General features: G+C 26.1%; 1 protein-coding gene across 2 annotated transcripts in view; it reads right to left on the bottom strand.

Moving 5' to 3' along the window:
• Positions 1–7384: 7384 nt before the first annotated feature.
• Positions 7385–23326, bottom strand: part of LOC136970611 (homeotic protein proboscipedia-like) — a 44911-nt gene continuing 28969 nt past the window's right edge. The window contains exons 1-2 of one of the 2 annotated variants that reach the window (XM_067265059.1): positions 14382–14444; positions 7385–9322 (exon numbers count right to left, since the gene is read on the bottom strand). In XM_067265059.1, the coding sequence (XP_067121160.1) occupies positions 7602–9302 (1701 nt within the window). In that variant the 5' untranslated portion in view covers positions 9303–9322; positions 14382–14444 and the 3' untranslated portion in view covers positions 7385–7601. Of the gene's footprint in view, positions 9323–14381; positions 14445–23326 lie in introns of those variants that run through there. The other variant, XM_067265058.1, reaches the window with a different exon arrangement.

Here is a 23326-nt window from a genome sequence, read left to right as displayed (position 1 = left end):
AGACCCTATCCAGGTATATAAAATTTGTGTGTTGATTAATGCATATAACCTTATACCTGTGTTATAAAACTAGTTTTTATATCGTCGTATATCCTATTATATTTATATTTAAAACTTTAAAAAATTCCATAATCGGAATATAATTCACGCAGATTATAATAAAATAACAAATATAAAATTTTTAATGAAATAATAATAAATTATTTTGTGAAAAACCGAAGAACGATTGACGTGTGTAATGTTTAAAACGTGTACATTACGTAACACAGCTCGGTGACAACAATCACCAATCAGCTTCTACGTGGGCAATGGCTGCTGCTCTGCCTTTTAACTTCGCCCCTCTTCAAATTCAACCAATAAGAGAGCGTCTCGTGTCGGCGCTCAAAGACAAGCGGCGCCGACTGGTGACTAAAAGCGGAAACTAGAAGAATGCTCTCGATATCAACTAGATGGAGCTGCGATCGCCTCTACGAACGTTGTTAACTTTCTTTCAAAATATAGGTTTTTTTTTCCCATGATAATTTTACTTTTTTCTTTAGTAATTGCTTAATAATTATTAATTTGTGCAAAGCTTTTAGCTGAGAGATTAAATTAACTAGCGGATAAATTATTTATTAAAGCATTAAGCTTAATTATAATTTAATTTTATGAACGTTAATGATAACATCACCAGTATATTATCTATAGTGTGAACTATAGCATCAGTGATTATGTTATATAAAAACCATGTGCTATAATTTCTTAAGTTTAATCTTTAATTTGAATAAATTTTTCTCTATATTTACGTACAAATTTCGAATTTTTAGCTATATAATTAACACAAAATAATAATTCATCTTATATATGGATCATACACTAATTTATATGATCTATCTACAGATAAGACGAAAAAATGGTTATGCTTAACATTATTTATATAAGCCTAAATATTGCCTATATATTTTTCAACACAAATATATTGTAGTAAACGAAAATGATGAAGTAACAGTTTAAGTAAAAGATTTATCGCTTAAAATTCATTATTTTTATTAAGATTATCTTGTTCGCAGAATGAGGAAATCGAGTTAAAAGTTATTAAACGAAACATCAATTTTAAATCGGCCCGATCACATTCCAAAACATATCTAAAACGACGTAAAATGAACCGAAGATAACGTCTTTTTTTAATATAATTTAGCGCGTGTTTTAGAGATTTACAGCTAAAGAATTCACCTCGAAAATGTTGAGTACTGTACTTAATTTATGGCTTTAAATTTTCTTTCTCAGGTTCCAAAGAAAATTCTTCGGCTTTTATAGAAGATGTAATACCGCTTTCCAGTTATATAGCAGCTACAATGCCAGAAGCAGAAGAAACAAAAAGCAAAAGACTTTACCCCCCCTTCCTTTTCTTTCTTTCTTTCTTTCTTAAGGTTTAAGCCGAAATAACGTCTGCCAACATTAATGGCGCTCTGAACGCAGGAAAATAGATAGTACCGAAGACGGGCAAACAAATGAACATTTACATTTTTGTTAAAAGACACGTGACAAGTCATGTCATGGGACAATATTTCATCCCGTTAAATCTCGAAGACTATCTTTTCGTCCATATATACACTTCATTTTTGAATTAACAAGAATGTTTCTGATGCTAAAAAACTTTTTAATGTCTGTTTTCTGTATTTATAATAATTTTTTTTTTAGTTCGAATTTTTAAAATCATTGTTGATACTTAAGCACAGAATATGGTGTAGACAGGCATTCTATTGAAGTAAACAATGAAAATAAGCATTATTTAAAAATGAATGTTGTAAATTCTGTTTTATATTAACTTATAAATTATTATTTTGATTATTTTATAAACAAATTTTTATTATTAATTTAAAAAATTAAGCATGTTTTTTATGAGTTAAATTATTTTCACATATAAAAGTTAGATTAAATTAAGCTCTGATCCTAATAATTGATTTTCTATTAATGAATAAATTAGTAATTGGCGTGCGTGATCTTTTGATGGTCATACTTTAAACTTGTAGCTCCATTCTATTTTAATTAGAACTTAATCTTTATTAATCTGGCTAAGACTTGTAATTAAATAAAAATTACATTTTTTTTTTTTCTGTTAAGCTGTTTCTTTTCTACTTAAAGAAATCTTTCAGTTAAGTCTGTCCTACGAGAGCCTTTAGATTAAATTGCAAATGATTGTACCTTTAGAGATATGGCTTCAGACAATAGTATTTGTTCGGCGCTATATCTCACTTAATCACAAGTTTGACATATTTGTAAACAAACGTTGCAGATCGGCTTTTCACTTGGATGAAAGCTATAGAGTGAAATCCGATCGAGAGCTAATGAATAACTGCATAAACATTGCCGCTTATCAGTTACTAAATGGAGTCAGGCATGTACCATCAGCACCACAATCATTTTTCTTCCTCTTTCTATTCTATTACATAAATCGTGTCGACAAGAGACATATGCTAGAGAGGTCGAATCACGGAGAGTATTGTCTTTACTTAATGAAGAACTAATTTGGCAGATTTATATATCATCCAGATAAGACCTCTCTCTGATATCGATTCTTCGCAGCGATGTTGGCCAGCCAAAGCCATAACTGCTTTCATTGCATCATAAACGGTTTTTCTCATAAATAGAAAGTGGCTTTTAAATGAAAATGAAGGACTTTTATATAGAAAAGAATTGTCGTTGATTATCAATTGAGTTTGGAACTACTCCTGTTTCGTTCCTGCCGATTGTTCTTAAAGTTTCTTCGTAACGTTATTTCTACTCATAAGTATGGCTTGTGCATAAGATAATTAGTAAATAAAATCATGAATAATCCATGAATAATTTCCTGTATCCTATAAGAAACATGGAGATATTTTTCCTTCTAAAATCTTCCTGACTTTAGAAGGAAGTCTAGCTTTGTAACGCAATACCATATGTCGTTTCACCATTTCAATCGATGATGGCTCGGTTGACAGAATAATGATATTGTGTGTAGATGGGGGAGACGACTAGGATGAGATGGAAGCTCCAGCGTGGGTGGCATCGATAGAGATAATTTTGTGAAACTACAAGCGCAAACGGAAGATGGGAGCGAAGTATATTTAATTTCTGGCGCCTGCAGATTTAATTGGCACCTGGAAGTAACCTTAGCTCTGGGTAATGACTGGTATTTTGGGAGTCGAACGAAATAAAGACTAATAACTGATGATGTGCAGTTAGAAACTGCTGTACTCACTCGATGAAAAGCGACTGCTGCTAAATGATGTTGCCTCTGAAGATTCAATTTAGATGTAAGAAGAGTAAAAAAAAAATCACTAATCCGATAGCTCATAATAGTTGAGAACTGTTTCTGATAAGTTGTTAATTATGTAATATCTGCGTTGAAAGCTTTCTACTTTTCCCGAATTGTTGCTATTTAAATAACTTATTTAAGAATAAATAACTTAGTATTTAAATGGACTATTTCATTTTTACACGGTTAAAATTGCTTACAAAATATTTTTATCGATAATGAATATATTTTTTTCTAGTTTTAACGAGTTATATGCTCCACTTACTAATTATTTTATAGACTTATACATTTAAATAACTGATTTAAAATAATTAAAATAAAATTTAATAAGAGTTTCTCTTAACTTTAAGCTTTAAATATTTACAATTTTATTTAAAAATACTTCATAAAACTTTCGAGTAAGCTTATTTTATTTCGAATATTCTATATATTAGATACAATCTGTTTTATTCTATCAAACATCCAAGTTTCATATTTTTAGCACCAATCAGTAATTCTAGGAAATTCAGTAGAAATGTAACTTAATGGTAAGGGGGAAGAACAAGAACCTTTGACGTTCTGTTTCACCAATTTTTCCAAGGAAAATAGGGGAAGTTACATTTTTTCCCTTCTGTGTTCACAGTCATAGACTTAAAGATCATCTATATATGGCACCGTTAGCGTTGCGTGACAAATGCTAGAAGCTATACCTATCTTCAACACTTTCTTATAGCCGAATTGACTATTTCTTTGAATTGCCTACAAGTTTTTACAGCAAAAATCCGATAAAGTTTAAAAATACTGTTATTAATACAATTACAGAATCAAATAGTGTAAATAATTCGGTTACTTTCCTAAATAATTCATAAAATAGTAAAAAAATAAATAAAAAAATTTAAATGAATCTACTTTTTTATTATTATATTTTTTATAGTAACAAAAGCCGCAGATATATATATATATATTGCGTTTTTATTTATTGTTTCACATATAAAAGCTTTCAAGAAAATGGAATAGTTGCTGACATTATTTTACACATTTCTTAAGTTACTTTTTAAAATATCCAGAAATATATGAATTATATATAAAGAAAAACTTATAATTTTTATATATATAGGCTATATATATATTATAGAATAATATATATATAATATATAATTATCAATATTCGAATTAATAAAATAAAGTCTGTACGCTATAGCGCAAATTTAACTTTAATTTTGTTTTTTTTAAATAAAACTCCTTTGTTTTTTTCCAAAACAAAAAAAATCTTTTCTAAATCTTAAAAATTGAACAAAAGAAAATAGGTTAAGCATTTTTTTAAATATATTTTCTTTTTTTTTAGTTTATATCATAATATTAGAAGAGAAACATATTTTCCAAAATATATGCCTGACTCTTAAATTTCGATTTAAAAATTCATTCATTAGATTACATCTTAAACGATTTTTTTCTATAATCAATTAAAGTTTAACCGTTTTTAGTTTTATCAGAAATTTAGATATTTTTACTCTTTTTTTTATGGAGAGGGTTATAGGTCCGTTTAAACAAAGAAAAATTGATAAATTGTTTTCGTTTTTAAAAAATGTTGGTTGCGTTTTGAAAACTTTCCAATTAATGTTCAAAAAATAGCAGAAGTTCTCGGAAAATTTTTAATTTTTTAATAAATGTAGATCTGAAAAATCAATTTCTTTCAAAAATATTTATTATTAGTAATTTAATGTTTTTTCCCCCCGTACTTATTTTTAATTATAAATTTTATTTTTTTAAATCCACAAGAATTAAGTTAAAAAAAAAATTTATTTCTTTAGTTTATATTCGTTATAAAATTAACGAATGAATTGTAAAAACAATAAAATTTATAACTTTATTTTTATTTATTATTAATTTAATTAATTAATCTTTAAAATTTTATTTTATAAATAAATCATTTTTACTTTAAAATGACCTTCGTGTTTATCGTGATTCGTCTGTAGATGATGTCAGGTTTAATTTTATATAGAAAATTAGAAATAAAAATAAAAATAATAATTCTTTACTAAATACGCCATTCATTTTTTAAAAAATTCTTATTTATTGCCATAAAATTTAATCACTAAAAAGTAATTTTCTTTTCTTAATATTTTTAATGTTTTTTTTATGAAAAAATATTTATATTGATTTTAATTTTTATTAAAATACGTAAATAACTTCCTTTATTTTATTGGATTTTTCTTCTTTGAAATCATAAAATATACGCTGAGTCAGTTTGTAATATATGTATTTTTTTTAAATTACGAATAAAAAAAAAGTATATTTTAATATAAATTTTTAATAAATTAATGTTCAAATATTCTTTCTAATGTATAAATATATTATTATATTAAAATATATAATCGTATAGAGGTTATAAAAAAATAAGCAATGTAAAAATTGTAAAAATCTAACGAAATAATAATAAAAAGTATCAGTTTGTTTTTATGCAAAAATGACTTTTTTACGTAAAAGAATACAAAATTTTGAAAGCAATTTTTTCGATTTTTTGTGCGGTTATCTATTCAAAAAATGTTGTCTAATTACTATAATATATTTTTATTTTAAACTAAAAGAAAGCGGAATAATTTCCTCTCGCCTTTAACATTTCCTATAAAGTTTAGGCTACCGGCAAGATGTTTTCGCAAGCGAATTTTTTAAACTAAAATCTACGTAACTTATAATTTTTTTTAATTATAAAAATTGAAGATAATAATAATGAATTCATGGTCAATAATAATTGTATCTTCTTTTTTATTCACAGAATTTATCCACAATCAATCACAGATATGTACATCTATAGAGGTCAAGTCACGGGACACGGTCACCGATCACAAAACACAGAAAAGACCGATTTTGTACAATGGGTTAGGAAAGGAGAAAAAGGATCTCTTATTGCATTACAATATACATGATCTCGAGATCCCAACGAATTTACCGTGAGGATGGTCAATCAGCACAAAGCATCCATTGCCACTTGGAGCAACAATGAATAAGTTATCCGAAATTGACACAGACTTCTTTCTATAAAAGCCTAACATATTAATGGAAAATTTTCTTAAAATTTCTATTGTATTGGTATCTATATATACAGCACTATTGACTACAATAACGGAACTTAAGTCTAAGAAGTTATTCAAAGACAATTCATTCATACAAGTTATGAAAGTTTTTGAAATAGTCGCAGTAGTATCGAGGAAATGACTATTCTTCCGTTATTCGCATTGACAAACTCCTTTTCTGCCCGTCGCTTCTCATATAGTACACCAAACGATCTTTCTTTTCGCTTAGATGACTTCCAGGAATAGTTTTTTCCCATTTTTTCCTTTATACCCAACTTTCTTTGCGATATTTGATGTAGGCAACAACTAGCCTTATCGATATATTACAATAATGGAACAGGAAAATCATAATTATACGGATATTTAATCAAATATAAGGGTTTTAATTAATTTTTTAAAATTTATCACAAACAGATATATTGTAAAATATAAATATAAAGTAAAAAAAATTTTAAGTATTTTTTTAAATAAAAACTTTTAAGATGTTTGTTGTGATAGTTGTACTTCTTGGGAGTTATGCCATACACACACTTATATATATATATATATTTATTTACATTAAAAAAAAAGACTCTCGGTAGTATTGGCAGTGAGACGAACTAGATTTGGCAAGAAGATGCGGTGGAACAAAAGAGCTTTGCGCTGACAGACCAATCTTTGCAATGTGCATTACACAGACAGGAGATGAAGTTACCTTTCGGTTAACTACATTGACGTCATCAACTTGCTAAAAAGAAATCTACTGTTTAAAGTTCTATAATAGTCATTCAGAAATGTTCACCTGATTCGCGGTGCCCCTATATTTCGTTAGAATCTATTGTAAGGAAATAATTGAAAATAAACCTATTTCAAAAAGTGTTTTTAAATACTTAAAAGTATTTAATAAGAGCGTATCTTGAAATTTTTGTGTGTAGTATTGGTGTTAAAATCATCTTAAATTATTAAAAGTTTTGATTTTTAAATACTTTTTTAAATTATAAGTTTATTTTAGTTACTTCTCATTTAAATAATTTAATTTTGTTAATGAGATATCTTCAACTTTTTGAAATAGGTTTACGCGTTCTAATTTTCATAACAGGGACAAAGCGACACCAGACACATTAACATAAACAATAAGCAAAAACTTAAAGCCAAAAGAAAGGAGATTGTATATTATAGAACTGAAATTTAGCTTACTGAAATTTTTTTATCTCTATGATCTATTTACGTTGACATTAAACAGTTTCTTTCGTATATTGCACTTAGGACATCTTTCAATAGCAATTCTCTAATCAGCTTAATTGATAATACTCTGGTGTGGAGGAATATTCATTTGCCAATGTAAGAAAGTTGAAATCGCTCCCACTATTAGCTCCTCCATCGTAATAACCTCCATAACCATCATTGGTGTTATAAGTAAGTTCGGAATCTGTAGTTGTGCATTGCTGAATGTTGTAATGTTCTTGATGGCCCGGACTGTTATCAAATGTTTGTATATTCGAAGAATCTTGTTGTTGACCATTTCTTGATGGATCGTTATAAGTATCATTACTTTTGTAATCAGTTGTTCTACACCCATTCAAATCATAATATACAGCTCCGCTATTGGAGGGAGAAAGCATCGATTCGTCTGTTTCATTATAATTTGTATAATTATATCCGTTATTCATATATTGTTGTTGTTGCTCATTATTCTCGTAACCATTATAACATGCCCTATCTGAAGAATAATCGGATATGGGATCTGGTCCTCTGTAGTCGTTCATGAAGTGTGGAGAAACAGATTGGTCAATAGTATTAGGATAACCGTACTGTCTTGACGGTGCCATTGTCCTTTGTGAATTATGAACAGTATAATCGTCTTCCATAGGGTTGCGAGAGGGTGATATAGTAGGAGGACCCTGAGGAGGGCAAGAATGAGATTGTATGCATCCGTTAGATTGAATCCGGTGGTTCTGCTCGTTGCTCGGTGTAAAATACATTCCCGGTCTCGTTGGACGATAAGTACCGTTTTGAGGTGGAATGGGATTACAATAACCTTCGACCATCGTATGGTGTGTTTGATGTTGTTGATGTTGAGGTGGAGGAGGTGTCCTGTAACAAAACGGAGGACATACATTAGGTGAAGTACCTCTTTGCGTTAATTGCGGATAGCCATTGATGGCAGTCGGTGTCATGGAATCGGTCGAATAAGGAGTTTCCGAAAAATGGCGTAAATGTGGCCGATGAGAATTTACAGTGGGCGGCATGGCAGAAGGATGTGAGGGAGGTAGTTGCCAGGTGGTTGCAGAGGCTGCATTAGTAACCTGGCGGCAATATACAGGGTCTACATTGCAGGTTTTGTTCGCTAAACCTCCAGGCGGTGGAGTGCCGTAATGACACTGATTTCTTGTATTACCGTTCACAGTTGGGTTCTTTTGTCTAGCCGTGTAATGAGTATGTGACCTATATTGTGTTGTAGTGGTTTCTGGAGACTTCGCTACTTCACAAGGACTTGCACCTCTTTCACAGGGATTAGGACGAGAAACAGTAGGAGAAGGGCGATGTGTTTCTGTATCCGAAGAACTTAACAAACCACCCCCTTCCAAAGAATTCACCGAAGATCTTCCTCCGATACTGTCTTCGTTATTAACAATCCCAATTTTTTGGTCTCGAGAACCTTCTGTTCGAGGACTATCGGTTTGGATTGTTGGAGTCCTTGAACGTTCATCAGCCACGTCTTTGATTTCGGAAGACTGGTCACCCGTTCCTTCTGTCGCCGCTTCATTACTCTCATTGTCACTTTTATCTTCACCGTTTTTATTCATCATAGATTGTCGTTTATGTTTCATTCTTCTATTCTGAAACCACACCTTTACTTGGCGTTCTGTCAAATCCAAAGATGCAGCAATTTCAATGCGACGGGGACGGCACAGATATTTGTTGAAATGGAATTCTTTCTCCAGTTCCAATAACTGAGTATTAGTGTAGGCTGTACGGAGTCGACGAGGCATCCCATTATCTGGATTTTCAGCTGAAAATAAGCAGAAAAAATTTATTAATAATAATAGACTTGAATTGAATTTTTTAAATATTTCGTGAAATATTTTTTAATAGTCCTGTAATTTTTCCATAAGCAAAAATTAGAATAAAACTTCTAAAATTTCAATTTTAGAAATTGTTCCTTAATTTATAATAAAGGAAAAAGTATATATATAATGTAATTAACGTCAAATTCTTGTAAAATTTCATTAAAAGTTTGGCTTAATTCTTTATTTAAAATTGAATAATTAGCAAACTTTATAAAACTGTTAAAGATAAACGAAGAATATTAGGAATCAATTTTCATAAAGTAAAACGAAAAATTTCACATTAAATCCAAAAGTTTTTAGAAGTTTTTACTAATATTAAAATACTAATGATAAATTTAATTTAGGCTTATCTCGGCGAAATTGTTTTTAAAAAAAATTTTTATAATGCCGAATTAGTTTAATATTTTTAGAAAAAAATTTTTTTTTTTTAATTCACGATAAACTTTTAAGCACTATCAACAAGTTTTATCTCAGTAATAATTATGGCCTACGCGGCGTAAGATTATGCATTAATGTTATAGATAATTCCTCAATCGAACGTTTCAGGTTAAAACATTGTTGGATCAATAATGACATATTGAAGTTTCTTAAAGTTTAGTCTTTAAAGTCCAGAATGAAAAAGAAGCGATCCTTCACAATGTAAACCATCTGTTCGTTTTTGAGACCGCTCTGTAGCCAAATGGTAAAGGAATGAACGTGCTTGGAAACGATCATGGAAGTTGAAGAGTAAGTAACAAATGTTCTCGCTGACTGCAACAAACAAGAAGCTGTGTAAGCGAAGGATCTCTTGACTGGTCGGTTCTAACAACAATTTGTCAGTAGTCGAGTACATTAGCAGACAGTTCACGTTTAACCTAGTCTTCTTCGTATCTCTACCACCACTAAAAAAACTTTACGAATTACAAGTAAGGTAAACCATACCAAATATGCACTGAATACTTTCCTTATGAGTGAGTTTGAATAAATCGATAAAGTAATCATTTTATGGAATTTTTTTTAAAGGAAAAATGCCTTTCAATTCTTTTATATTTAATCCTCCATTATTAAAAAAATTTGAAATATTTACACAAAAAACAAACTCGAAGTTGACAATAGAAATTCGTACTTTAATTTGTAATTTTTCGATATAATTTTTTAAATGTAATTTAACTATTAGAAATTATCTAAAGTGTATTAATGTTACTAAACTTTTTACATAAATTATTCTACGTTGATGTTAAAGATAGGCCACTTCTGATATAATATACATGTTCCTAAATCATTGAAAATAATGAATTTTAATGAAAGACACATTAAAAAAAAATGGTAGGAAGCACATCTCAATGATTAAACGTATGCTAATATCGAGAGAGAAATGTTTATCTAGGAAGTTTAACATTTTTAATAAGAGGTTTAAGATGGTGCTCTACGAAACTGCAAAATTATACGCATAAAACTATGAATATTAATATAATTATACCGAGCGCCTTGTGGAAATAAAAATTTTCACATCAAGGGAAATATATCGCATTTGATTTACATCTAGGTATAAAGTCCTGTTTTCTATTTGGTCATGAATAAAAGGGCTATCGCTCTGGGAGCGAAGATTTCTTGCACGTATTAATATCCATCAAATTTCATATTCATGTTGAGATGAGGAATTTCATAACCTGTAATAATTTATGTACATCTCTACTGAGAAACACATCACCAGTTTAATCTAAAAATTTTAAACAGATAACAGGACGGTCTCTAGGTCTATATTAAAAAGCATATATTTTATAATTTTATGATAAATTATTATTTAACATAATAAAAATATATTTTATTAACATTAACAATATGAAATGCATTGTTTATGTTTTGTTATTTAAATAAATTTTGTTTTTAAATTAGAATGAATATTCCAACTCCGGTCTTGTTAAATATGAATTAATACAATAAAATATTCATCATTTGTTCGTGTAAAATATTCATACAGTAAAATTATTTAATTATAATTTTTACAAAATTCAAAAAATTTTAATTTTATATCTTATTTAATTTATCAAAACGGTCCATTTGTCTGTACTATTCGTTCTAGAAATATTGAAACTCTAATTGAAATTCTCTTAAGAGCTTATTCCTTTTAATAAACTCTTGGGAACTCATGTAATGTAGTGATTCTAGGCACGTCGCCTTTATTAACTTCCAAGAAACTGAAGAGCAACAAGATGAAGTTATAGCGACTTGTAAACAAGAATCTATATGTAGTTATTCCCAAGCTGAATGATATAGAATGAATCTTAAGGGACTTGTACTTATCTAGTAAAGCTTTTTAATGGAAAAAAAAAAGTTAAATTTCATACATGTTGCACATTCGAGGGAGATATTCAAGATATTTAACTTGTGAAATGTTTAATATATCTACAGATATATAATTTTGATTAATTTGATTTAAAAAGTTGTAGGCTTTGTGAGAAATTATATCATGGAAAATGCAATCGGGTTCTTGTAGCATTTAAAAATATAATTTATTTGATCGAAGAAGGTCTTTATGATTAAGAAAAATGCTTTAAATTTAAAAAGAAAAAGAAAATTCTGCAACAAAATTATCAATGATGATTTTTGTATCTTTTAACAATTAAAATTTAAACTAAGTTAATAATAAATTAATTCAAAATCGTTTCCAGAATTTAAAAAAAAAAATCCAATTTTTAATAAATTTCTTCATTTTATGTATATTTTAATATTTATATTTGCTTAACCCCTGAGTAACAGGGTGTTTACTCGTTATGCTAATAAAGGTTAATAATAGTAAATTTCTACATTTTACTTGTAAATTGATAATTAAAATTACTATTAATTTACAGCTGAAGTTGTCTATTAATTCAGTCGTATGTTGAATATTTAAGATATCTTTATAAATGTAAATTCTTTATCTACAATAGAAAGATAATACAAAAAAATCAGATTAAACAAATCAAAAATAATATATAGGCTATATTGTGGCTCGTGAGTGCAAGCTATTCTTCTAGACCCTTATTGTTGCTCCCGTACAGCTTTCTTCTACAATTTCCTTTTATAAATTTGATACATACTACTTACCCATACATAATATATTTTGTTAGTTTTCTGTTTATGTATTATGTAGTACGATATACACACGGGTTGTAAGCGTAATTCACAACTCGAATAGGTAACTGAAAACTAAGGAAAGATACGTTCGTATAAACCAAATTTTATAAAGTTAGTATCTCAACTTCTAACCCACAAACCTTCTGCCAGTAAATAATGAAAGAAAGACATTAATATGTATTTAGATAAGAAAGAAATTAATTTATAATAGCCCTAAACATTTTCTCAAACTCGTTTTAAGAAAGCCTACCTACCCAAATGTACGATACAATATGCACAGTACGGTACTGTACGTAATATAACTGATATTTACTGTAGAACAGTGATAACTATATTTTAATTATATATACGCTTACATGTATATATAATACTGTTCTAATAGAGAAATGAGGCTCTCGCGTATTTCTGATAAGCGATGTATGGCTCCCACCGTGACAAATTTGGCCATCCCTACGTAATTTAAATTGAATTGAATTTTAATAGTGGTTAATATTTAAATTAGCTTAAATTTATTTCTGTTAAATTAGCAATACAATAATGCTAATAAATCTTTTGTTTCGAATTTTTTAGTATTGAATTTAGATAAATAGACTTATATTAAAAGTTTAAAGGAAAAATTTAATAAATATATAAATAATTGAATTAAATTTCTGTTTTTCTTTTCTAGTTTGCTGTAGTTATTTTATCTAACAATGTAAAAATTAATACTATCATTTTAAATAGAAATCAAACATCAACATTTATACAGTGATATTTACAAATACAGTCTACATTTCACTGTTTTATTGTATAAATGTAAATGTACTGTACGGTACATGTCATTATATCATTATCTAAACTACTTTAATGATATTCAGAGAATTACACGGTGCAATTTTAGGAATTTCACAAGCATTTACGATGAAATTTTGTTTATAACCAGAAAAAATGCACCGTTTAAAAATTTTTTATTTATATTTAATTTTTTAATATTTAAAAAGTCACTTTTATTGTGCCGTTTTGTATAAAATTTCGTTAGATTTTATGGTTTTCTTTAATCTCGATGTTTTGCTTAATTTCATTAATGCTTCAGACATTATATCGCATATATAATGATATAATATATAAATGCAATGATATAGTAATTAAATAGAGCATAGTTGAGTAAGCAACATAGGCCTATACTATAACTGAAATTTTAATATGATGGAGTAAAAATATTTATTCTATAGATTATTTAGATTTTATAATAATACACGACAAAAATAGTCAACATTATGTGTAAAGAATTAGCATAGTTTATTGAAATATTTATTAATGATGCTTTCACGTTATATATGAATTTTGGAAAGTCATGAGAAAGGCTTTTTATTGCATGTTTTTCGTAAAGAATTATGTTTTATACCCAGTGCATATGGCACTTTTCGTACGTTTTCTTTCTTATTTTCTTACAAGCAAAATTATCTAATTGTTTTTTCTGTTTTATTTGCTGATTTGATGAGATAGAGTACTTTGCTTTTCGTAGATAGCATTACATTTCGTAAATGATGTAACGATGTTAGGATACATGCTAACAAGTTTTCGTTGCTCTTCTGTCATCAGGAGACCATAATAAATAATTTTCTGAGCTCTTTTTAAAATTTTATTTTATAAAAAGGATATTTTTCTATGAGAAATTGCCCAATTTTGACTGCGAGCTTTAAAAAGCAGGTTTTTAAATGTATATATGGATTGTTTACATTTTTAAAAACATGGTATGTTCCTATATAAGCTACTGAAAAATATAATGAAAACAACTTAATAAATCAGTTGAACTTCGGATAAGAATGTTTTCCTCTACTTTTATTTATTTATTTTTTAAGGCGAGTTTTTTAAACATAGTTATACTTAAGAAATTTGAAGAATACAATAAAATAAATAGATTACCTTTTCATTTTCTTATTTCATTCAATGATTTTAATCTTTCAAGAAAGGGAATATTAGAAAGTTGACTAAATTAGACATTTAATTTTCTGAAAATGTTAAAAATAAGTTAAGTTTTAATATCCTTACATCTTATTATTAATAAACAAAACACATAGGCCTAATAGATTGATAAGAGAATTTATTAAAATCATATTATTTATTTATTTAGCTTTAATTAAGCAATAAGAAGCTTCCTTATTAATATATTATTGCATAAATTGCACTACTTGCACACTTGTCCTATCCTGTTTCGAATCCATTCTGATTTCCTCATCATTTCTTACAGATGATTGGGATTTGGTTTCTCGTACCTCATCGATAATTCACTAGTTTAATGAACGAAATTGAATTTTTTTTCATATAATATATTTGCCTAAAGTTAAAAAAAGATCTTAATTTTGTTTATTATGAGACACTTAAACGACACCTCATAATGTATAGCCTACTAATTAATGCCTTAGAGAAAAACCTTAAGCGCAAAAACCGATCTTTTCTTAATTTTTCTAAAATGAAGAGCAAAAAAATCTTTAGAAATAGACTTCGTCTCGATTTATTATTAAAGTTTCTACTGTTTTCATGCAGAGAGAAATTTAGTAATAAATTACCTTAAATTCAAATATATTTTTCTACATTTTCATCCATTTTTTTCTATGGATTTAAAAATATTTTACAAAATTTTTGATAAAATTAACGATTTTCATCTGTGCAACAGTTGAACAATTAATGATTTTAATAAATCGATTATAATACTAAGCAGAAAATGCCAATAAATTACAATGCAGAAAATTGGAAATAAAAATTTTCTTAAAATATTTCAAGAAAATGTATTTAACGACAGAATAACTTTTAAAAATAAAAGGATAAAAATAAAATCACATTCTAAATTTAAAAAGAAAGTCGCTCTGTAGATGCGAAATTACAAGAAAGCACTTAAAAGTGAAGAATTATTAGGCTATGTTTACAAGTTACTAAAATGATTTTTATAAAACTTTTGAAATTAATTTAAATCGAAAAATTGCTTAATTATTTTATTTATTTATTTAATTATGCTATTTATAATAATATTTTAAAAGAATAACTGCAATAAAACATTTTACTACTTAAGATAATCTGATCGAATTTTTCGGAATTTGGATAAATTTTTCATAAGTAAGTTAATGATAAGATGAAGAAGTTGGAGAATTTAACATAATGTCTGATTCAAACTACTAAGTTAGATCATTTACTTGAATTATAGAGTCTATAATGACAGGAAGTATATTAAAAATAATATATAAGATTTTGTAGAAAGTTATTGAAGAATGAAATTTTATTAAATGTGTCTTTGAGCTATAAGAAAATAACTTCTATTCTTTTAGCTCATAAAGTTTTTATTGTAAAATTTCTTTTATCATAACTATAGATACGAAAGCTGAATGAAGCGAAAAGAAATTGTTAGAAGAATAAATGCTCTTGATATATACATTTATAGATAAGTAGGAAGATAAAATTATGAAATTTTGTTCAGTCTACTCATTGGTAGAAGAGATAATTAAGAGGAAATGAAAGTTTGTTTTTCATGTTATCAACCGGAATGATATTAGGAACAAAGTGAGTGAGTGACTAAGGATGTAAAAATGAAGATGATGAAGATATAATATCGATAAAATGAAGCCTATAGTGAAAACGATCAAAGCTCTCGACAACGATTTTTAATATTAATGAATAATAACATCAAATTAATTGATTAAATTAATAATTTTACTTAATTTTCAATAGGTAGCATAGCCTATATATCACGTATATATATAACATAAAAAACTAAACTTCTTAAAAAATTAATGGCAAGATCGATACGCGTTAAACTTCTCATATAATATTCATAAAATCTTTTATTGAGCTACATATTTATTTTTAATATCTGTATTGTGTTTTTTCCTCTCTTATAAAATATTTTTTTATGTTATTAGCATGAATATCAGCTTATATTACACCAGTTGAATATCATCAATTCATTTTTCTTCTTAGGAATATAATATTGAAATATTATGAAGCACACGAAGTTTTATTTAAATAAATTTTAAGTTATGATGTAAAAAAATTTAATATAACATATTTATAAAATAAGATATTTTCATTTGATTTGTATGTTTAAAATCATGTAAAATTTTACAATTTTATTTTTAAAAATGGTAATAATTAGCTAAGTTATAGGAATTAGCCAAAGATATTTTACATTTATGAGTTTTTATAAACTTTTGTAAATATTACTTAAATTTTAAGTTTTTCATTGTATTGTAGTATAGGCTAGAGCAAGCTAAAGTTTTTGAATTTGATATCTTTTCTAGTTTATTAAGCAGTAAATATATATAATGTATATTAGATTAATAAAAACTTATATTTTAATATAAATAAATAATGATCACAATTAATGGGAAAATGAGACTTTGTACACGGTACCGGGTACGTACCGTGGTACCCGGGTACCACGGAATAAGTACCGGGAATAACAGAAGTGATTGCGAAGATCACTTCTCTTGCTACTCATATTTATATTTAATTTTATCATGTAAATATCTATTTATATTATCGTTGATTTTAGTTATTTAAATTATGTCGTGTTTTAATTCAATACACCCCATTAAAATATACTTACCAATTATTTTTTTAGTTTATTCTTTTAATTAACATTGCGTAAAGAAGAATGTTGAATCTATGATTATTGTTTATGAGATACGATTGAAACCTTATAGGCCTAATACAGATTATTATTATTTTGCATTAAATAATTATATGATAGAAAATTCAATTTAGAAAAAAAATAGAGCCTAAATATGATTTTTGTTTTTAAATATTTTTTCTAAATTAATTTTATTATCTTAAATAATATGATTATCAAATCATACAAAGAATCAATAGATGTAAAAAGTGGTATATAAGCTCATAAATAATAATTAGAAAACATAACCTTGTAATGGAAAATACATCTATATTTAAGCGTGTAATGAAAAAAACTGAAGTAAATGATAAATAATTTAAGAGAGAACATATAATTATATAGAAAAAAAATCTATTAATGTCTATGTTAATCGATCTATTTGTATGAATCAATGTTATGCTTATATTTTATCAGAAGCAAACTATATATTTTTCTGTTCTCAATGGTTAAATATACTGTAAATGTTATAAAGAATTCAAAGCTAAATCCAGTATATTATTTTGTCTTTTCTTTTATATCAAACAATATTTGAAATCATCACAAAAAGTTTAAAAGTAAGAAACGTTATTTTGTTGGATAGGAAATTGATGCAAAATCTATTGGCATAAAAATGCAAAATTAATTGCTAATTAAGTTAATTATTAGACTTGTATTAGGCCTATATTATACTAAAGGGATTGTATTTCTGAAAACTGTATTGTTTACTGAGTAATTTTGGAAGATCAAAAAAGAATATAAACAATTATTCATCTTTCAGCGAGTTAGAGTTTTTCCGATTTTTGACAGCAGAAATTTAAACAAAATTATTTCTTCATTATCTTCTGAGATTTTATGAAAAATCAGTTACAGATTAAAAATTATATTTTATAATATGAACCGTCTAGACTAAATTATTTTGCGAGCTTGTGGCTAAACAGGCAATCTCGTGTTATCTATAAGAAGTGGGAGAAAGGTCTGATTTTATAAAGGAACCTGCAATCTGCCAACATAAATGAAGAACAAAGAACAAAATCGGGTTCGAATTATTTATAAAAAATAATAAAAAGGTGCGTCAGAATCGAATCTGAAAGCCTCAGATGGTAGGTAAATCACTGTTTATTCATCTGATGATGCAAAGTTAATAAAGTCTTCAAATTAAGGCAGAAAATAAAATCTTTCTTTAAAATAATAATGTATGACTTATTTAACGTGTTTCATTACATTAAATATTAATCGTAAATCAAAAAAGTGAATATTTAAGTAGAAAAGGTTCTCGCAAGTAGGCTATAGGCCTTATAACTTGTTTATATAAATATCTTCTGTGAATACATTATTCTCATCTTTAAATTTGAGTTATTATCTGGACATAAACTTAACAAACATCCGAATTAAATTTGATTATAAATATAATTTAAATTATTAACTATTCCAAGCTTCACTACTCATATTGGAAATTAATTGCCTTATTTATATATTTTGCTTAAAGATTTTTGTAAAAATAATGTAAAATATTATTATTTAAATTAAAAATTTACGTATTTATCTTAAAAATAGCAATAATAATATTAAAAAATATGATTTCCTAATACGTTGTAAGTAATTTATAACTTATATTCAGCTAAGTTATTAAGATATGAATTTGATCACTTAAAATATATTTAATTAATAAATACATTAAAATATTATGCTTAATTTATTTTAAAAATTTCCGTTTTTAATTTTATTTTTATTCAATTTTTCCATTCTGACCTATTGTAAAGAGTCTATATTAGGTCAAAATTTATTCTACGTTATGAAACGTATTTCATTTACTTCTGCAAATCCTTATACGAGTATTCTGATGATTTCTTAAATTATTAAATTATTTATAAAGAGAATCAATTAGACATAATAATTATTAACCTTCAAATAATGTATATTAAATAGAGAAAATTTAGAATCTAATTGGTGTAAGTTTTATGTAATAATTTCGGTTGATATTTGATCGAACGTGAAATAAAGATCGAAATTAGAAAGTAAAGAGCACCTTTAAGACAGTAAAAATCGATTAAAGAAAAGGTTGAAAAATATATGAAGATTTTAAAAGTCCAATTAGCATCTTTGTGAATAAATTTAGCAGAAAGATAAATGAAATTAAGACGGAATTTATAGAGAAAAATCTACCAGCGAAGAAAACGTTTTAAGCTTCTACAGTCGCTCTCTAATGATTTCTACGTAAATAAATAATATTAATATAAATATTTTTATTTATTTATAAGAACGCTATTCTATGAAAAATTTCATTAATAGCGACATAAATATATTCATATTTGTATACGTAGTGATGAAACTTCTGTATAAAATTAATTATAGCGAATGCAATCTTGTAAAACATCTGATATCGTTCAGAAAAGATTTAATGTTTTTTATTACTAGTCAGTTACTGGTAAATTCTTTCTTAACGTTCTGTATTCTAGAAACTCATAATAATAATTGAAAAGTTGCACAAATTGTTAGGCTCTATAGGAACAATTAAATATAGCATTGTACTTTATGTAGCCTGACAAAAATATTATATTATATTTAATCATTTCTATTTAATTCTTAATTTCATAAACTTATTACTCTCTATGTTAATTCATTATCTATACATTCAAAGCAGATAATATTAATCAACTAAATATAAAGCTTCATAAACTTTGCATTGCTTGTTTGCGTTATTTTAATACATTTTAATACATATTTCCGGACATCCAGGTCGAAGAAAATTAAAAGTTTCAAATATAAATGCGTTAAATTTGTAATGACTTATATAGATAAATAAAATAGAAATTAAATTATTCCGCTAATTCAAAACAACTCTCATTTAGATGAAATTTCTATTGTAACTTATTTCTGACAGTTTTAATGTCTAAAAGAAATTACAATTAAACCACTTAATTAAATATATATTATTTTTAACACGAAATTCGCATGTTTAACTATATAAATTCTTATTTATCTAACGTTCTATGAGATACTTAAGTCTTTTTATATAAGCTGCTATATATTATAGGCCTATATTTAATATATATAATCTAACTACAAATAAAAAATTCAGATTTATAAAGGCGTATAATTTTTTAAAATTATTCTTATTATAACAATTTTACATGAAATAATATCCAAGATTATTATAATTCTGCCCAACATGGTTAAAAGTCGCTATTAATGTTTAAAATCAGCGCAGTTTCTTCTAGCACAATGTATTGTGCATAACTTATAGCCTATAAATATAGGCCTATATTTATATGTAGCCTATTCTTCAGTTAATAACTTAATCATTTTTTAAAATGTTACATTTAAAGTATTGTTAAATTGTTCAAATTTTAATAATTTAAAAATGATTTGAAACAGAAAGAAAAGAAATCCTTATTACTTCTTTTTAATACATGTTAATTTATTACTGAATTATCTAGTTTCATTATTAACTATATTTTCCCACAATGTTAGCAATTAATACCCTTAAAATCTGTTTTTAAATAGTGTTTATTTTATAAATTATATAGGCTATATATATAAGATTATAGGCCTATATCTACAGGTAACTTATATAGGCGTATAATACAGACTACATGGATTATCAAGATGATCTTTAAGTGATATTTTTACGATGCTTTTATAAATATTTCGGTTCTTTAACTATATATCACAAGGTATATTATGTGTATATAGACCTAATAATATGTTTGTTCGATGTCTGTTCCCCATAAATTTCTAAACTCTGACCGAACTGTACCAAATTCTTCATACTTACTCTCTAGGACCTCACGAAAAATATAAGATACTATGAAACACGGTCTCCCCCATTTCATTCCCTTGACACTTAGTGATAAATTAATAGGCTAAAATAAGCAAAGTTTTCTTTTTAATATTTATTATATTTTTCCATCGGGCAGAACCGAGCATTTACCTGCTTCTTATAAATAATGATTTTAATTTTGGCAACTATCTTATTATAATTTACGTATATAATATTAAAAATTCCATAGGTAACTTATAAAATCGATTCATTATAAATGGAAGTTTTTAAATTTTTAATATATTAATTAAAAAATAAATTATGTGAAAAATTACCAGAGAAATTAAAAATTACAATATAATGAATTTATACAGATTGGAAAGAATATACCCGATTAGATAACAGCGAAATTCAATTAACATTGTCAAGCATCAGTTGAGAAAATGTAACACAGGAAAGCCAATTCAAATGTAGTCCCTGTTACTGATTATCTCAGTTGATGCACAATATGAATTTAACTTATCTCGTTACAGCTCTGATTTTTCTATTTGTATAAATTTCAATTATACTTTAATTTTTATCTATTTGGATTATTTTTCTAAATTAAAATACATCTTCTCTCTATAATATTTATAAACGTGAATGATGTTCTCTTCTGAGCTAATCATTATATTAAAAAAGCACAGTCTCATAATTTAGATAACTGATTTTTCCTCTCTTTTCAAACTTCATTATAAGGCGATAGACTTAATTTTTATTGCTTATTTGCTGAAAAGAAAATTTACATAAGTCATTTACATTAATTAGTCTATATTAACTTATACGGTTCTTATCAAGAAATTTTAAATGCACGTCGATCGTTACAGAATATGGAACAGTATCATCATTATACATAATACATCATTTTATATTTTAATTTTTGCAATGTCTAATCTTAGAAGAAATTGTTAAAGTTTTCTCTTTTGTATAAATATGGAATGAAATTTAATAATTGGAAACTTCTAATCATTAGTTTAACTTTTATAAACTTATTTTATAACAAGATATTTTTTATAATTTTAAGTAAATATCGTTTATTTTAAATTAAACAATAATTTAAGAACTAATAAATCGCACATAATTTTAAAATAAATATGTAAAGTAGGCATTTTGAAAGTAAAAATCTTTTATTTTGTGATTTTTAAGAAAAATATTTGTGTATTTAATTAGATATTCAATTTTCTTTATTCGATTAAATTAATTAACTTATGTTTATATTTGTAAAAGTTTTAGTATTTTATATGTAACAGGTTAATCACAAAAATTGTAAATTGTATAGTGAACAGGAGGGTTATTCATCGAAAAATGGGATGAATTAATTGGATAGGCCATGTTTATCTCGTACTCTAGATTTCCATTTCCTCTAAAATGACATAATTTATTACTTGCACTGTATTATTAGACAGTTATCTCATTAAACAATTAACAAAACTGCGAAAATTGTACCATTGAAATCAATTTTAAAAGTGTAGTTTTTCATTTAACATTATGAAATAAAAATATATTTAACGTACCTCTAGAAATATTTTATTATGAAATAACCTTTATAAACGATTATCTAATTTTATATTATTTATTTTATATAAAAATAATTACAGTATAAACTTTATATTAACTGTAATATAATGCAATAACACCTTACATAATTCTTCATAGTTTTACCTATGCAACTGTATCTAATACTTTCCTTTCATAAATAATAAATTTATATTTGTTTTATTATAATAAAATTTAAAATATATTTGAAAATAACAGATTTAAGTACAGTACATCATATTCTAAGATTGTAAACTTATCGACTGAATTACTCTAAGATATAAATTGTATCCTACACTAAACAAAAACCTTATGATTTAAACTATAAGTTTATTAGTTTTCTACTTATTTTATATATTTTGTGATATATAAATTCACTTACTTAATCCTTATTTACTTCGGAAGTTATTGTTTTTTTCCCAAGCTAATTTTCAAAACATCTGAGTTTCTACCCTTATATATTTATATTTAAAACTTTCCTTGCGAATAAAAGCTTATATAAATATTTACAAAAAACATATAATCATCTTTAAAATTATATTTGAGTAATTTTATGTATTTATAAAATATAAAGTAGTAGTTCAGTTTCGGATATTTAAATACATTTTCTTTAAAATTATACTGTACTCGAGTAATTATTTACGTTCGAAAAAGTTATTTAAATAAATAAATAAATAAATAATAGTATTTTTAAATCGTAACTTGTAAATTTATTTAATACATTTATAAGAAAATTTAAATAATCAAAGAAAACTTTGTAATTAAAATGTATGGTCAATTCGGGTTATCTTTAAGCTGAATAACAAAGATTTTTGTATCACTTTGATTAACTTAATTGCATTTTGAGAAAAGTACGTACCGAAAACATAAATTTTTCAAATGTAAATATCGAAT

Source organism: Centruroides vittatus, unplaced genomic scaffold (genome assembly GCF_030686945.1).
Source record: "Centruroides vittatus isolate TY-2023 unplaced genomic scaffold, ASM3068694v2 contig_2061, whole genome shotgun sequence".
Classification (NCBI taxonomy): Eukaryota; Metazoa; Arthropoda; class Arachnida; order Scorpiones; family Buthidae; genus Centruroides; species Centruroides vittatus.
This window is presented reverse-complemented; position numbering and strand designations above follow the sequence as displayed.